Source organism: Pomacea canaliculata, linkage group LG6 (assembly GCF_003073045.1).
Source record: "Pomacea canaliculata isolate SZHN2017 linkage group LG6, ASM307304v1, whole genome shotgun sequence".
Taxonomy (NCBI): domain Eukaryota; kingdom Metazoa; phylum Mollusca; class Gastropoda; order Architaenioglossa; family Ampullariidae; genus Pomacea; species Pomacea canaliculata.
This window is the reverse complement of record NC_037595.1, coordinates 442,497-460,452: the sequence shown is the minus strand read 5'-3', so window position 1 is coordinate 460,452 and position 17,956 is coordinate 442,497. Positions and strand designations below refer to the sequence as shown.

General features: G+C 41.8%; 1 protein-coding gene and 1 long non-coding RNA gene across 12 annotated transcripts in view; one reads left to right on the top strand and one right to left on the bottom strand.

The window, feature by feature from the left end:
- Positions 1-17: 17 nt before the first annotated feature.
- On the top strand, positions 18-6,636 carry LOC112567047. Its single transcript, XR_003099726.1, has 2 exons — positions 18-1,481; positions 6,243-6,636. It is a non-coding gene; the product is annotated as an uncharacterized LOC112567047 (long non-coding RNA).
- The window catches only part of LOC112567042 (androglobin-like), a 114,788-nt gene continuing 101,582 nt past the window's right edge, over positions 4,751-17,956 (bottom strand). For 10 of the 11 annotated variants that reach the window (XM_025243521.1, XM_025243526.1, XM_025243528.1 and 7 more), the window contains 8 exons: positions 16,735-16,791; positions 15,637-15,748; positions 13,894-13,953; positions 13,049-13,257; positions 11,313-11,408; positions 10,963-11,219; positions 10,252-10,435; positions 4,751-6,952 (listed from right to left, as the gene is read on the bottom strand). In XM_025243521.1, coding sequence (XP_025099306.1) covers positions 6,758-6,952; positions 10,252-10,435; positions 10,963-11,219; positions 11,313-11,408; positions 13,049-13,257; positions 13,894-13,953; positions 15,637-15,748; positions 16,735-16,791 — 1,170 coding nt within the window. In that variant the 3' untranslated portion in view covers positions 4,751-6,757. The remainder of the gene's footprint in view (positions 6,953-10,251; positions 10,436-10,962; positions 11,220-11,312; positions 11,409-13,048; positions 13,258-13,893; positions 13,954-15,636; positions 15,749-16,734; positions 16,792-17,956) is intronic. The other variant, XM_025243530.1, reaches the window with a different exon arrangement.

The window sequence follows — 17,956 nt, the reverse complement described above, 5'->3', positions numbered from 1 at the left end:
CAACGAGTGACTTCCCTTGCCTTGCTCTCGTCACTACCACGCACTGAGCTACACTTTGTTGTTGTTTAAGAAAGCTTTGTCGATGTCTAGCATATCTTGTCGATATGTGCAATCAATGCCGACTTGCAGTCGATTATGATGAATATCCGGAGCTCATTCGTGGAGGACAAAACCCTTGTCCGTGCGAGCCCCGCCAGTGCTGGACATCACGGACACAGCTTACACCAGTCGGTGTTGACACGGACCTTCACGCGGATCTTTCAGCTTTCCAACATGAGACCTCCTCAATTGTCACGGGCAAGAATTATCGTTTATCTAATAAAGTCAAAGTAAACAGGCACTGCTGTGTGCAAATGTACAAATGATGACAGGAGACGGCGGCCAGACTGTCGATCGTTTCTTTCGTTTGCAAGTGAATTTGAGAAGACAAAGATACACTATATATATATATGAGCGAACCATCACCGAGGCATCGAAAGCGTCTGTAATGACAACCCCCTTCCTCTATTTTCTTCCAGGGGAGAGGACGGAAGTTCCCGAGGAGAATTTTCACTGAAATCCTAACTGGCTCGGGTGTGCTGTTTAATCAGATAACTCGTTGTGTTCTTTTTTTCATCTGCTACCCAACCGCATTAGCTGACCTTGGAGCACACAAAAGACCCTTCTCTTATTTTAAAATTTATTCAGTTCAAAATCGGATAACCCGTCTTTGTAATTCGTAGGTCGATTACTGGTCATTTCGCCCCCAAAATACAAAGTCAGGGACCGTGCAGTCCGTGCCTCCATGTGTTAGGTTATTTTAACCCCTTCGCTACATAGGGACTGCAATGTAGAAAGCATGTCTGGGGAAAAAAATGCATGAGAATGTCAGCGGGAAAAGGGTTAACGGTGACACGGAGTATCTGGTGAACACTGTTCAGCCGTAGAATTTTCGGCGGGAACGAGGTTGTAGACTGTAGAGGAACTCAGGCCCGGGATAGTGATCCCGAGTCCCTCCCTAGCTGAGATTACATAGTAGAGGGCATGGTGTCCATCGACGCTGGATGCGGCGCGATACTGACCTTTGGTGTATTAACCTCGCCGAGACTAGCTGTAACATCTCTTTGGGTTTTTGTTAATGGAATGTAATACAGCTCACGTAGATTTTAAAGTTGTAAACACGAACATATGAGAGAAAGATGTGTGGGTGGGAGAATGTGGTTTAGAGCAGTATATTGTAACTTCGAGTTACAGGTTTTTTTCCCGGTATGGGCTGATTGAGTGGAGCCCTTTTGAAGAAGGAAGAATCCCACCTCGATGATGGCTCGATCGCCTTCGGTCCAACACCCAACACGACCCCAACACGTGGGGTCGGGACTCAGGGTACCGTCGGCCTCGTGACGTCACTGTGGTGTACCGCTGCTGTGACCCCGGGACCCCCCACTCCCCGACACGGCCTTGGAGGTTCATCCTGGTAACTAGCACAGGGCCACGTGCCATTGGTAACACTGAGGTTTATTTATTTCAAGTTAATTAGCTTACTTAATGGTGTGTATGCCTGCATATTGTAATGTGCACCACGTTCTTCATCACGTGATTAACTGTGTTGAGCATTCTGTGTGCAGTGCTATAGCATTGTTTATACATTTTCCTCAACCTAATTGAAGCGGTCCCGTGGCGCAACGGTTAGCGCCTGTCACCAATACAGTGAAGGTTGGCTGCCCAGAGTTCATTTCTCGTCTCGGGCACGCTGTTCCTTCTCTGCACGTGGCAACTGTTTACAGGGCTGGCTGCCTTGCCGTGATATAGCCTCAGTTGCTGACACGGCGTAAAACACCAATCCCCCCCCCCTCCTCAACCTAATTATTTGTGTTACCCTGGGCAGGGACGCCCCAGGCTGAAGTGATCTCGTGTTTTTTGAAAGAATGCGCATGTCAATTCGAAGTGCGTGACATTCTGGATTTCAAGGTACAGGTGACATCACAAAGTCCATTCTCTCCAAATGTAATGTTTTATTCATTTAGACTGGGACTGGGATGACACCACTCATTCGTTTGCACACAGAGGTCTGTAAATGTTGAAGAAGTTTTATACAGAATAAAAATCGCTTAACAAATTGTAATGATGATCTTTAACACTAGACCTGCTCCTACCTTACCTTCTAGTTTATGACCTAGCTTCTACACAACACCAAACCTAACAGGTAGACCTGGTAGGGGATTGGTATTGTCCTTGAAGCTTTGCGCGAGTTGCGCCATTCAGCAGTGTAGAAGTCTTGACAGCTTCACCTATCGCTTGCACGCACAGGTGTTACAGGTGTTACAGGTGTTACAGGTGTATGTGTGAGAGCCGCCATCACGGGGTACTAGCCATGACAACTAACCGTCCCTCCACGCACACGTCTGTAGGGGTGTGGACCTGCGATGGGTACCTGTCAGGAATCGTGAGTACAGAACCTTTCTACCTGACACTGATTGTCGCCCGCCATTTGACAGAACGTTGACCGTTACGTTATCCGCTTCAAGGCGGATCGCGCCTCTCACCTGGTAGACGGAAGGGGTGGAAGGGAGGCAAAGGGGCTGCCAGCAATACTCGCTGTCTCAAGCATGCGTCTTCCCATGGTCATCTTCATCATCCAGTAGTACTGCACTCGTTCAGCTTAACTTGAACTTTCGCAGCTCAACCCACAGCCCCTCGCATCAAACACATCTTTAATCGATGAGGTTGTGGAGATCACTCGACGAGGGGATGTAGATGTCGAGATGCGACAGTTGTCTGTGCTGCTAATTGCTTCAGCTCATCCTCGCTTCTACTAGCGGCTCCTCAGTGTAGTGTTGGTGCGATTCCAGCTCACTTTTAGCTGGGCTTTGTTTTGCGTGGACAATTCTGCTGATTGTTCTGTAACTTTGATGTTATTTGCTGTTTCTTTTCTTTAGACAGGACATGACACGTGATTGGTCTCCAGCACCGCTGACCTGAACGAACCATCTTCGCATCACATGCCATAGCCCCTCGTGCCAGCCTGTCAAATACCTTTTCATAGTCAACGAAGTTGTGGTAGAGGTCCCGCTGATGCTGAAGATGCTTTTCAATGAAAATGCGGCAGTTGAAGATCTGGTCAACAGTGCTTCTACTTGGTTTGAATCCAGCCTGTTCTTCTGCATGACTATGGTTGGGTGGCTGATAAGGTTCTGTAGCTCTGTAGTTGTGGCACTGTTTGCTGTTTCTTTTTTGGGGGAGGGGTATGACTAGTGACTGCGTCCATTCTTTGGGCTATTCTTTGCTTCCCAGACTCTTTGGCACAGGATAGTCAGGGCCTTTGTAGCTCACCTGGCACATGATCAACGCCCGGCGACTTTCTTCCCTTCAGACTGTGCACAGCTCTTTCGACCTCTTCCCGTAGGACTGATATGTTCAGCGCGGCAAATTCTCCAACTGTGGCCTTGAAGACTTCTGCAACATTTGGGTCTGGAATCTGCTCCAAATCAAAATGAAATCGTGGGGTGTTTATAAAGGGCGAGTTGCTTCCCGTTCAGCTTCAGGTTCGTTAGAACAAGGTCATGGTCGCTATGTCGGCGCCTGGGTATGTCCTTGTCTTGGTCTTGTTGATGCTTGATTTGAAGGGTCTGGGCAGCAGGACATGTATAGTCAATTTGATTGTGGGCCAATCCGTTTGGTGAGTGCCACGTGGCCGTCCTTGATTTCTTGTGGGGATGTAAGGTGTTGGCCAAGGTGCGTCTCCGGCTCTGCAAATTCTACAAAGGATTCTGATGTCCTTGTCGTTGCTTTCGCTAAGACCTATAACTTTTCCATCGTTCTTACCCATTGCTGGTAGGTGTCTGGGCCGACCTTTGGTGTTCCAGTAACCGAATAGAACGAGGATCGATGTCCTTTTCGAAACTGTCTTCACAACCTTGTCTCACTGTTGGTAAAACTCCTCCACTTTGTTGTCTCCATGTATGGAAATAGGAGCCTATATATTCTTGGACAATGATGACATTGTGGGACTTAGTTGAGACGCATGGAGATCAGTCTGCTGTAAGCGGGTGCACAGCTGATGACGGGTGCGGCCACCGTACAGTGCCCAAGGAAGCCCACCCCCTACTTTCATTGAGCTCACTGTGGGAGTCTGGGAATTTTGTAATCCAATCTTCACCAACTTTCTATCGTCCCAGAGGTCTGAAATTTTCACCATGCAGTTACTTATTTCCGATGACAATGCAATATTAAATCATTTCCAGCAGTCCACAAGCAGCCCCATTTTAATTAAAAAGTTTGTATAACTCCTAGACCGAATTCGAGGAGATAGGAAACTGCTGCTTTAATTAGGACTAGTAAACTATTAGTTATCTTCGGCCTTTAAGAAGGGAATAAAGTAACCCAAATAAATTTTAAAAAATAAGAAAACCGAAAAAAAGCGATAGCTAAATTCAAAAACACTAAAAAGTTTAAAGTAAAGTAAAGAAATCTAAAACCACACTTATCTGAAATGTATCAAAGAGGGTAAACTATTTTTTTTCCCTTGGGTTTCACGATTTTCTTTAATGCACGTATACAACTTAAAATATAAAAGTGTAAGGGGCACTCTTGGAACTTGGAAGACTTCGGGGCTCCTCACACTTTTATATTTTAGGCTTTAGAAAATCTTGAGACCTAAGAAAAAAAATATTTCACTCATTTCAAATATTTTTTTGACTTATGTTGTTGCATGTTTCAACAAAGTGTTCTTGAAGCTGGTCTCAGATCACATCATTTGCATAACATAAAACAATTACGTGGCTGATAAAGATTTATTCAATGTTTATATTGGACATAGTAGCATTTTCTTAAAATTCAAATATAACAATAAAAAGTGTCGTCAAAATCTCTTGTACCAAAAAAATAGGTATACTGAGTTACAAGAGCCCATGTGCTAACAAAAAGACAAGGTACAAGATCAGGTGTTTAGGGAAGATAAGTGTGCACCTTTGTTCTCCGCCAGTGAGTTGACAAGAAAATGTAACAGAAATACAAGACAGATATGCTGATCTGCTATGCTGAGTCCATTCTGACATATTGTAACAAAATAGATGTCAACAAAACATACTGATTAATGTTAGGCAAGTCAGTTTTCATCTCCATAGATTGAAACTATATACGCTTGCATTTCTTCCAAATATTTTTATAGCTTAAGACCAGTGTTACTTCACAAACACTTGGTGTTCTGGAACCTAAATCAGTGGTTCTCGGAAACAATGACCAGCAAATAGTGCCGAGAAGTTAAAAGACGTTTGACAATTATCTGTGAAATTACTACCCCTTACAAAAGAAATATAACTGTATTTTCAGTGTATATTTCCTTGCAATTTGACAGGGAAGAATGTTGAAGACTTAAGAGATAATAGTGTTCACATGTGTAGAAAGGTACTTTCCCTGAAAAGTATGAATAAGTTATGTATATATCTCATTGTGTGGTGGTGATTATTATCACTGATTTAACACCCTCTTCAAAAAATGCATTTTGTAAAACAACTCCTAGACAAATGTAGTTTGGAACTCTAAAGGGAACATACAATCACGCAAAATATTCCTATTTGAAATGGAACAGTCCACAATGAACATCAATAATAATTATTTACACAAATGAAATAAGAATAACACAGTTGTCAGCATAGGATGCTGCAGCTTCAATCCTGCTGCTATGTGCTCCTCTGCATTAAAGGAAACGGCCCCAATATTTGCATAATTTGTTCATGTGGAAAATAAGAGAAGACAGGATAAAGTCCTTCACATAGGGAATAACATCTTAGGGATCTGAGCATAGAGGATGAGAAAAACCATTATGAGATAAGTATGATGTGATCATCACAGCAGTCTCCACCTACTGGCATGTGTGTTTGTGTTTAAGGGAGTAACACTATCATTTTTATTGTGACAAGCATAAGAGTATTTGTACTGACCGGAATAACATCATCGTTATTGGGAAATGTAACAAAAAACTTGTAATGTACTTAACCAGTGAAGTTATTCATGTGCCTGACACCTAGCATCATATAGGCATGTCTATGCTGATAAGTGTTGAGTTATCAGCATGTCTATGCAGACAAGCGTTATCAGTATGTCTATGCTGACATCATAAGAGTCAAAGCTTTCCAGGGTGACATTATCAACATATGTCCATAAAGACCAGTGCTACACTATCAGCTTATCTATCTTTGCTACATTGTCATTGCTTTGCCAGCCAGTGTGTCATAGTCAGCATGTTTGTTTTTTTTGTGTCTTAGGGTTGACCACTGAACTTTGAGAGGTACGAGCGATACATTTCCTGACACAATGGTTGATCAACTGCTTTTGTTGGCAGGGGGCAAAAGGGTGAGTGTTAGCATTTTACAAGATCAGTCAAGAAGCAGATGAAAAGAGATGCATGGTCAGCACAAGTCATGGTAAGTATTGACCCTTTGCTCAATGATTGTCAGTAAAGTCTGAGCAAGCATCTGTCTACCATGAGGCCTCTCACAACCAAAAACTAAGAAATGTTAACATTCTGTTTAAGCCTGTGGCTCAGCTGCTCTAATCAAGGGTCGTCAAAGGTATGTACGGTAACTTGGCTTCCAACTTGACAAGAGCTCTAGGGAAGACCGCAAAAAAAAAGAAAAAAAGAAAAAAAGAAAAAAAAAAGAAAATGTTTCTTCAGGTGGGTGTAAGATGAATGCTTGCTGGTAGCAATATCTCTGACATGTACAGTTGCTCAGATGATGAGATTGGCCAGTGATGCTTAACTCCTGCTCACCCTCATCTTTCACTTCTTCTTCTTATCACCTGCACTTTTCTTGCCACTCTTATTCCCCTTTTCTGGTTTGGCTTCTAGTTCAGCTCTCTGGGCTGCCTCCTGAGCAGCCAGTTCTTCCTGTCTTTTCCGTTCTGCCTCCAGGTGGCGCTGCCGGTAAGCCTCTCTTGGGACGTTGATGGCGCCACGAGCAATGTCGAGTTTGGTCTGTGGGTGGCCATCAGCAGGTAAGCACACAACAAAAGGTTCAGGTGGATAATCAGCATGCAAGAGCCAACAACACAAGGTACTAAAGTGTTTTAGGAAAATAAACAACATAAGGTAGAACATCAACAGGTCATACTAAACAATGCTAGGAGTGGGTGAACTATCAACTATTAAGACCAGATAGCAAAGATATGGATGGACTTTCTACTATTTAGATCAGATGACACTAGATGTGCATAAATTGTCAGCTATTAAGAGCAGATAGCACTATGTGTAGGTGGGCATTAGCAAGAAGAGCTGGGAGCAAATGGTATCTAAAGAAAACTATATTAGGAGTGTTAATAAGTATTTAGTAAAGACTATGCCTAGATGGCTATTAACCCTTACCCATCTGGTTTGGGGCAGAATGAGTTGCTCTAGTTATTTTGTATGTTAAAAAGTAAATATATCAGTTCCACTATGCAATATATTCTCTCTCTTGTTCCTATTCGCCCCCAGTGGAGCATAGGGCCGCGACCCCACCCTGCCATCGGTTCTGGGCATCCCTTTCCATTTGGGACCATGTCATGCCAGCTGTCTCTGCCTCTCTGTGGACTGATCTCCATGTCTGTCTGGGTCTCCCAACCTTTCGCCTCCCCTGTGGGTTCCAGCCCAGAGCTTGTCTCGTTCAATTGTCGGCTGGCTTTCGTAAAGTGTGACCAATCCAGCTTATATCCGCTTCTTGAAAGTAAGAGCCCATCCGATACAGAGCTGAACAATGCACTGAAGAGACTGTACTCTTTGGAAAAAGCAGGGTCTTGTGTGGATTCCACGGTCGGATAAGTGCGGGGTATGTCTTGGATGGAAGGAAAAAAACAACACAACAGGAGATATATTAGACTAGATAGCACACCTGACCACTAAGAATTAGAACTGTAGTGGAAAATTCTCCTTGGGAACTCCCCTTCTGTCCTCTTCAGGGAAACAACAAAGAGGAATGGACCGAGTAGCACTAGGGCTGTTAGGAGCCGCGACTAACCAATGGTCCAGCCATAGTATGAAGTTAGCCTTGTAAAACGTGGGTCAGTCTAGCTACAATAGCATATGTCTACATTCTAAGATAGAAAAATACCACTTGAGACAGGAGTGGACAAAGATATTACCTGTAAGAGCAGCTCAAGAACTAAGAAATGAACATGAGTGAAGTCCATAGAATAAAGACTACATCAAGTGACCTGCAACCAACCACCAGAGCTCATATTCATGGGCATTGGCAGCTGACCAGTTTAGGGAACCGGTGAGTAAAGTTACACAAACATATCCAAATTAATGACACACTAATAAATGATTAATGACAATGAGAAGATAAACTAATGAAGAGGTGTAAGAGGAATTCTCCCAAAAAGTGTGAGATTGTGCGTATGCTGTTAAAGGAGCATGTAACATTAAAAAAAACCTGTTACCTTACAACAGGTCTTACAGCAGACCTCTTTCAATCTGCACACATGGTATCAAGCAAAGCTAAACAGTGTCAGTTCTGACAGATACTTAGACATATGACCAGCCTCAGCCTTTAGCTGTTGTTGGCCCTCTGCCGTATTTTCCCACACAATGCTTGCATGTTCTACAAGTGAAAATCACACAACTACATATGTGATAACCCCAACCAGAGTGTCCTGCACAACGCTTGTAAGTCCTGCAAGCGTAGCTCACACAACCCAGCACATCTAAAGATTTCTATTTCATAACCCTACCATTAATCAATGGAATGATGGAACCCAGTGTGGAAAGTCCCTGGGTCCAGAAGATCCTATCAAAGTCTGCAGGATAAAAAGAGGTTTTGTTAGTAACCTTCAGGTTGGAGGACAAGGCATCTGAGTCAGGAAGTTAGTAATTCAGCTAAATCCTGATATTACAATTGAAGCACTAGCAGGTGGGTCAGCCAGGAAGTTAGTAATTCAGCTAAATCCTGAAATTACTTGCTTCAGACACAAAGAGGTGGGTCAGATAGGAAGTTAGTAATTTAGCTAAATCCTGAAATTACTTGCTTCAAACACAAACAGGTGGGTCAGGCAGGAAAATAGTAATTCAGTTAAACCCTGAAATTACTTGCTTGAACCACTAACGAAAACAGCAGTTACTACTGAGCTAAAGGATGGGATCAGGACGTTCTGTATCTACAAGTAGAGATCTATAGAGGTTCATAGAGAGAGAGAGCAGTACTGTTGCCACTAATCAAAGAAGACCGAGGCCTTGTAAGCTGACGCTCTTGGTAGCAAGCCAATGCTTGGTGATATGTGTTCCGGTGTGTCTTGACCCTTTGCTGCATCAACATCAGACACAACTCACAACATGACACCAGCAAGAAAGTCAAAAACAAATGTTGCTAGAAACAATGCAAAGTTTAAAACTGTGAAACAAAGTACCTTATGAAAAATGCAGATGAAAATTGCAGACAAGAATTATAAAAAATGCAAACAGAAGCAAAGAAAGAGATGGCCAAAGAAGAATCCAAACTGAGACTCAGCAAGCTGAAAATAAAGTGCAGACAAAGTGCACTAAGAGAAAAAAACGTGACTATAAAATGCAGACAATGTGTGCTAGGATAGCTAATAAAACATCACTGCAAAGTACAGATGTATGCTAAGTTCTGATAACCTGTGAAGTGCAGACATCAATAAACACAAAGTCTTTATACAAAGGAAAACATGGACGTAAACATTCTTTACACAAAAGCTGGCAAAAGACCGAAAACACAAGAAAGAGTAGAAACTCTCAGCTATAGACATGGTAACAACTAGAGACATAAACTGTGAAAAGACGGGGGCAGCCAACACAAGAGTGTAAGAAAATAAGGAGAAAAGAGTAACCCACCATAACTAAGCAGTTAAACAATAATAAGTCTCTGTCACAGCAAAAGTAATACTATGTCAATAAGCAGTAACAGGTCTCGAGTAAGTCTCACTGAGACCTGTTGCTGCTTATTGATGCTGTTAAGGTCTCAGTAACAGCAAGAGTAACACTGTCAATAAGCAGTCAGTCAACGGCAAGTCTCTGACAGCAAGGGAAGTCAGGACCTGCTGACAGTCAATTCAGATCTTAGAAGCAAGGGGACAGTAAAGCTAAAACTAGCAAGAATCGCAAGCAAATCAAGACATGACAGATGTTGACAAGAATTATTTAATTTCAAGTGTACAAGCAATGATGAAAGAGATAGATACTGATGTTTACATTTCACTGAATATTAAGGGATGATTAAAGTGAAATAATTCAGAATGCACAAGATACCTGACAGAAATCAATTAAAAAAAATGAGGAACCTGAAGGTGTTGTGCGTCCTCCAGCTGCCGCAGCTTGAGGTAATTACGAAAAGCCTGATCCTGTGCTCTCCATGCCTCCACCTGCTGGCGAAACTCCTTGTACTCTGCAAGCTCTCTTTGGCGCTCTTCCAGCAATCGCTGGTTCTCATCCTCATCCAGAAAGTGGGGTTTGTCCAGGGTTTTTCTAGAAAAACAACAATCTTCTTCATCAGGTATCAGTTCTCACTTTTTCCAGCAAATAACCAGAAGCTGATTTATACAGACTGGATCTTTGTTAGATTTTTTTCCCCAGAAATAATAAAAACAAGCTGCTCATCAGATACATGTTCCCACTTTGTCCTCACTTCTTTGACACATAATGAACATGTGCTTGTTCGTGTAATCTCTCTTGTTCGGTCCTGGGCAAACAAGTGTTGGGCTCTACTAGTCATTCATTTCTGGGCCCTTGAATACGACTCACTCCACTGGCACCTGATGGTTTTTTAAGTCTTAACATACTACAAACTCCTTTTCTCACTTTGTTGAAGCCTAAAGTATTGACAATATTCCAGGAAATCAGAGCAGTGTTGAATGGCATGCATGCCACATTTGTCAGTGAACAGACAGCTGGCTGAGCTCACCCTATGCTAGTAATCACTTAACATTGTACTCTCATTTCCTAGTCTTACTGTTGGATTGTGTCACCAACCTAGTATGAAACTCTGAACTGACCTGAGAAATGGCGTCAAGTCCAATGGCTGTAGAATCTCACTTGCAGCAGGTGCAGCGGGAGGTTCCAGTGTCAACACAGACTCAGAATCCACAATGCTTCCTGTATCTGCCATGATGAGAGTTTGAGGAGGTGCTGTTACCTGCTCTGGGGCATCAACCGTTAGCTCTGTTGTCTCTTTGTCATGTTGCTGACCATCCTTGTCTGGTAGCAGTTTGATGGTGTGAGTGCTTAAATATTTCAAGCGAGACTGCAAAGCCTGAAACATTTGTAAGACATTACTATACTTTCTCATGGTGTTGTTAATGGACAAACACACGTACACACACATAGAAAAATGCTGGTTTTTCACCTTAGCAGCTCGTCCTGGCTCAGCATCCTCCCATGCTTTCTTGAGAGCCCGAATCTCATCAGCTCTCTCTGTGTCTTTCTTCACCTCAATTTCCTCCTGCACAGTCCCATGCTCTTTCTTAAATGTCTGTATAAGGTGATAAAGTTTTTAATTTTTTTCTTATTTATGTTAAGGATGAGGCTTTTCTGTATCTGTCATAGTGCAGGGGAGTGGTCAGATTTGGTAGTGCCATATGTACATATTTAGAGTGAGAGGTGAGATCTGGGAGTACCATGTGGAGAGAGGTGAGATCTGAATAAGCCATGTGTAGAGAGATATCAGGTTTGGAAGTGCCACAGGTAGGGAAAGGGATAGAGAGAAGACAGACGTGGGACAGCCATGGTGTAGACTTCAAGGCTCAAATTGGAAATAAATTCATTGCCTTAAACCACAGTAGACTGTAATGTAGACACCCTCACTGGAACTATCAAGGTGCTGCTTTCAACAGCCCAAGAAGTGCTAAGAAGGCAAATAAAGAGAAACAACCCTGGGTCACAAATGATAAAGGCAACCCTAAAGCAGTTTATAAGTGCTATAAACTGTGACATCAGGAAAGGGATGACGACAGCTAAGGCTGGAGTACTGAATACTACAAAGACCTCTTGAGGTCCAGTTCCAGATGAGGACAGACACCAACATTCTCCACAAAAACCAGACTACAAGAAATAAGCCCACAGATCTACCACTCCTATCAGAAGAGTTCTACATGGTCTGAAAGTTGAAAAGTCACCTGCAGTTGACAATATCCCAGCTAAGCGGTTCAAGCAGGGTGAGGAAGAAATAACACACGCCTTTATGCCAAAGAATCAGGGAGCTAAAAGAATGGACACAGTCATAACCCTTCCAAAGACAAGAAACATCAAACAGTGCCAGAACTACAGAACCATAAGCCTAATTATCCACTCAAGCAAAGTAATGCTGAAAGTAAGCAAGAATTGCATCAACATATCACTGAGGAACTGCCGGCTGCAGACCAGGCAGGAGCATAGTTCAACAATTATTTAAATGTCATGTCCTGATAGGAAAAAATATCTACAACACCAGTGGGATCTCTTCCACGATTTCATCAACTTTAAAAAGGTATTAGGCAGACTCTAAATGAGAACATTCAAGTTGTTCAGACTAGTTTGTAGACTATAAACACAAGTATCGACAACTAATCAACAGACTAGTTAGTAGACTATCGACACAAGTATCGACAACTAATCAACAGACTAGTTAGTAGACTATCGACACAAGTATCGACAACTAATCAACAGACTAGTTAGTAGACTATCGACACAAGTATCGACAACTAATCAACGGACTAGTTAGTAGACTATCAACACAAGTATCGACAACTAACAGACTAGCTAGTAGACTATCAACACAAGTATCGCCAACTAATCAACAGACTAGTTAGTAGACTATCAACACAAGTATCGACAACTAATCAATAGAACAAAAAGTGAAAGAAAAAGCCAATGGTCTAGCACTATGTTGATTGGTGTAAGGAGTAATGCTCATACACACACACATGTATGCAAATCTATTATAGTCAATACAGAAAGCCTGGTCAAATACATCATGATAAACCAGTAAACTCAAATTATTTATCAGTTAAGAAACTTTAAATGAGTCATATGAAGATCCTAAAACAAGTAATGACCATGTGACTGTGATGTTTTATAACCAGGACATATCAAACCCTGACTTACAGCAGCTCCAGCATCAATGACAACACGCAACGACCAGTGAGGTTTAGTCAAATCAAACTGCTGGGAAGAGGGCCGTGACCCTTTGTTTTCTGAAGCCTTGTCTTTGCTCCCTTTTTCAGGTTTGCTTCCCTTAGGCTTGCCTTTTTGACCAGCAGCAGGAGGAGACTTTTCGGTCTTGGGTGGTGATGGCAGTCGCTCCTTGTACTCCACTGTCGATGAAGGAAGTAGCCATAAGTACCAAACTGCCAGAATGCCTGCTAAGGGAAGTAACCTGACTTTCCTTCCCAACTAATTTACTGCCACATTTGGCATTTGGCTACACTTTATCTGCTAACTCCTTTTCACATTTTGTCAAGTACTTTAAGTAGTGCCACCAAATAATTTCTTGTATCTTAACTGTTTTATTGTTATTCCATTTTAAATTCCTTCTGTCGTCATTCTTTACCTGTTTTCTTTGCAAGCTGTGGTGAGTTTTTTGTTTTTTTTGTAAATTCTTATCATACTGCATGTATGCTGTTTGTGGAAGACATGATTCATAGTGCTATTGTACACTCTTTTCTTTCTGTAAGTGGAGGGTGGTAAGCAAAGCTGGTGTGACTAGCTTTACCACATCAACCATCACTAAAGTACTATAGCTGTGCGATGGAATGATCATGCATATTAACCACCCAACAGAGCTGTAGAAAAAAGGATGCAAATAATCTGCAACACAAAGTTAAAAACCGTGCAGTCAATCTGTTCAAAATAAAATGTGCAAATAAAACATGCAGCCAAGTTTTTCTGTGACTATGCAGCCTCTGAATGGTCACAAGGATGTGTGATGAGGTCCATTCAGACATACTCACTATCATGATGATCTTCATCATCAACTACATCTTCAGCATTATCATCAGACAGCATTTCATCTGTAACAATGTCTTGGCCATTATTGTTGTTATCATCTTGATCAACTTTCTACTCTTTCACCTCAGAGCCATATGCCAATAAACAATTTTTATGTCCTGATAGTTTTTCTTCTGTTTTTAGTGTGCTGGTAACCTTTTTTGAGTTTCACCAACCCTTTTTATACTTTATTCACCTCTTTACATCTTTTACTTACTATGTTGGCTTTTTACAAAATATCATATTTATATGACTTGGGAAGACTTATCCATAAACCTTTAAAGTTAGAGCTACCTTTTGCCGTGATATAGCCCTAGTTGCTGGCACGGCATAAAACACAAACAAACAAACCATATGCCAATAACGGTACCAGAACAAACCATCAAAAATTTATCTCGGTCCTCTCCGAGGCAAATAATATGCGAGCAAAGTAATGTCCCCATGAACTAGTAAATTCCCTTTCCATATCCGCCACCTACCCACTATTGAATCCTATAAACGTGCACTGAAAAAGCATAATCTTCCATAAAAATTACTCCTAACAACATTTCCAATAATGCTAGTCCTTTTTCACACCCTTCCCTGCTTGTCTTCCTTTTGCAATATCATGTTACTTCCAGATCTTGTTCTTGTTATTTGACTTGTCTTTGTATTTTCTGCATTTGATTTTATTCTTCGTTAGTACGGTTGTTTATTCTTTTATAGTTCATAATATGTTACTTGACATCGGAACCACATGGGCCCAACTGAAGTGGGCTGCTCAAAATCGGGTCCACTGGCAAGGTGTTGTTGCGGCACTATGCTCAATGAGGAGTAACAAGAACAAACTAAACAAAACATGTTATTTGTTTGTTTTCTTGTCCCTCGCATGCTGTCCATGTTTCATTATTAATATTAAATTCCAGGCCCACTGAATGAATATCATTTTGAGGCACGTAATGTCACTCTTATCAAGGTGAGACATAACAAAGATTTACAGCCAAACACAGTACATAAAGAACTAACATATACTGTAAATCTAGTAAACATAGACACATACAGAAGGCTGAGAAAAAAAGTAAGTCTTGCAAATCTAGTAAATAGGATGAACCTCCTAATGCAGTTGAATGCCCCTCCCATTATATCCTCTCTGCACCAAATAACCCCACTGCAGTGACCAAAGGATGACTGCAACTACACTATAGCATGAAAACTGAACAGAATGGTCCTGAAAGTATCCAGTCATTTGAATATCTTGAGAACTGGTAGATGATCTTGATGTAATTGATGTCAACCAGAGAGGACCTTACTGTGCCTGCATGAACAGGCACTCGCTTGTGGGGCTATTAAATCCCTTTGAGTGAGGTTGTGTGACCATTGCATTCACAATGGGGCATGCTCTGCTTGTCAGTACAGTACGTTTTGGTAATGACACTTAAAAGGGTGTTCTAGCAATAAACATAGTAAGTTTTTGTTTTGGTTGAGGTGGAATGCTCACATATAGAATGCCCTAACTTCAATGCAAAAAAAACAAAACAAAGTAAGACTGTAAATACTGTATCAATTGATTCTGAAGCCCTGTTAAAAATAAATATAAAAAAATATAAGGAATACTAATAGTCTAATAACCAGAATAATTCTCCAAGTACTTTTAGTTTGTTTAATTACCCCAGTCCAATTAGAAAGTGCAACAGATGTTATAAAAGTCACATGATTCTTGCACTGACCTTTCAACTCATTCTTTTCCTGCTCTTTTAGGGTCTGGACAAATACCCAGCTGCTTTCTGACAAAGGCCAACTGTTCCGCAGCACTGTAGCTTGCACTATGTACTTGTGGGGCTGGAACATATGCAGTAATCATGTGTCATCTCTAAAACAGACAGCTGGTGCCAACAACATCCACAGGCATTCATACATGAAAGCACATACACAGGCAAGTGTGTGCACATGCACACATGTACACATGCATATGTATTTTATGCCTAAGTATCTTAGTGCATAATGCCCCTGCTTACAATGCAGGGATCCTGCAGTTCCTGATTGAGGGATAAGCAGATTGTGTTATAACATCATATCTTGGTCAATCAGCTAGTCTACAAAGAGACTCTACAGAATTTTCTTCACTCAATGCGCAAGAGAGACAAGAACTGTGGAAGAACAAATCATGGCTACTTCACCATGACAATGCACCAGCTCCAACAGTTCCTGGCTGAGAAGAACATCGCAGGACCGGAACAACCTCCATATTCACCTGAACTTGCTCCATGTAACTTTATTCTTTTCCCCAAGCTTAAGTGGGTCATTAAGGGGAACCTGTTTCGAAGGCTTTGAGGTCATCAAGAGGGAGTTGAGGGGGGCACCCAGAAAAATCTTTCCAGCAGTGGAGAGAAAGCATGTCAGAGAAGGATGGAAAAGTGCATTAAACTCGAGGTGGATTATTCTGAAGGGGAAACCATGTAGTCTGTTGTTTGGAATTGAAATAAATTGTGACACCAGTCCTGTTACTTTCCAGACACACATTGTATATTGCCATATTATGACAGCTTATGAAATGTCTAAACACTTTTTAAAATACAATTTTAAGAGTATAAACTAGTCCTTATATGTGTTATTATTATTTATGCTTTGATACATTTCTAAGAGAATAAACTAGTCTTTATGATGTATTATTATAATATTATGTTTGATTTTAAATGCTATTTGGTGACCATTTACATTTCTTGTTGTTAAATTTAGCTCTTTTCTCCAAGGAAGCTGTCATGGCTTCCTTGGGTTGTGTTTACCAGCAATTATTTCAATGTCATAGTGGGACACATATGTACTACCTTAGCTTCCTTCTCCAACTCATCACTGATTCCAATTTCTGAGTGTTGACTGCTTTCCTGAAAATGGAACCAACATGAAGTGCACAAAACATAGACAAACATGAAGAGGGCTGGCATAAAATATAAAGTTGATGATACTCTCAGTTCTTGTTATTTGGTTCCTCTTTGCATTTTCTGTATTTGTTTTTATTCATCATTAGTACGGTTGTTTATTCTTAGTTCATATGTTGTTTGTTTTCCTGTCTCTCATATGCTGTCTATGGGGATCTCGGGGGGATTGTGGGTGTAGGGAGAGGTGATTGGGGAGGTGTGGGGAGAGGGTCACTGTTTTGCGGTGTGGCAGGTTTTGTCTGCTCTTGCTTGTGCTCTCTTTTCCTGATGCTGTCTAGGAGGTTTGCCAGGTTTGCATTGGTGGTAAACTGGGGTATTTTTGTTTGCTATATATATGTAGCACTCTAGTAGTATACGTAGTAATGTCTTTGTTTGTAGAGGGTCAGTGTCGAACGGCCCCAGGACTGTCCCTTTCCCATGCCGGCTGCATTCGTAATAGCCCACCTTCAGCTGCCCACACGTGGCTACTGGGTCTATTGTTACACCCGCCTGAGAACTTGGGGAAACAATGACCAGACAGGGCGAGGTGGGTGTGTCCAGTGGCACCTAGTGAGCTGGGAAAGAGGGTGGATGGCTTTGGAATGTTCGACAGAAGGGAAAATAAGTAGCGTAGCTTACAGTGGCGAGGGGCCTTCTGGATTTGGAAGTGAGAATGCAGAGACGGCAGGCCAGCCGCCGAGCAAAATTGAATAAAAAAGTACAGTGTGCGGAAATTCCATCTTTGTTGTTATTCTTGTACGACTAGCCCAACCCTACGTAGCCATCAGAGACTGACGTGTTGGTTGCATATACATATATGGACTGCGATATAGATATCCTCACTGGAAATATCAAAGAGGTGCTACTACCAACAGTCCAGGAGGATATAGGGAGACATAGGAATAAAAACAGCCATGGGTCAAGAATGGCATTCTAGATCTCTGTGACCAAGACATGCATAAGGAGAGAAAAGAAAAGCAAACCCGAAGTAGCTACCAAATACAAAGAAGTGAGCTGTGCTATCAAGAAAGAGATGAAGGCAGCTAGAGAGAACTGGATCGAGAGTCTATGCTGGGATATTAAGAATGGAATAACACAAGGTGACAGCGAGAAGGCCTACCAACTTCTAAAG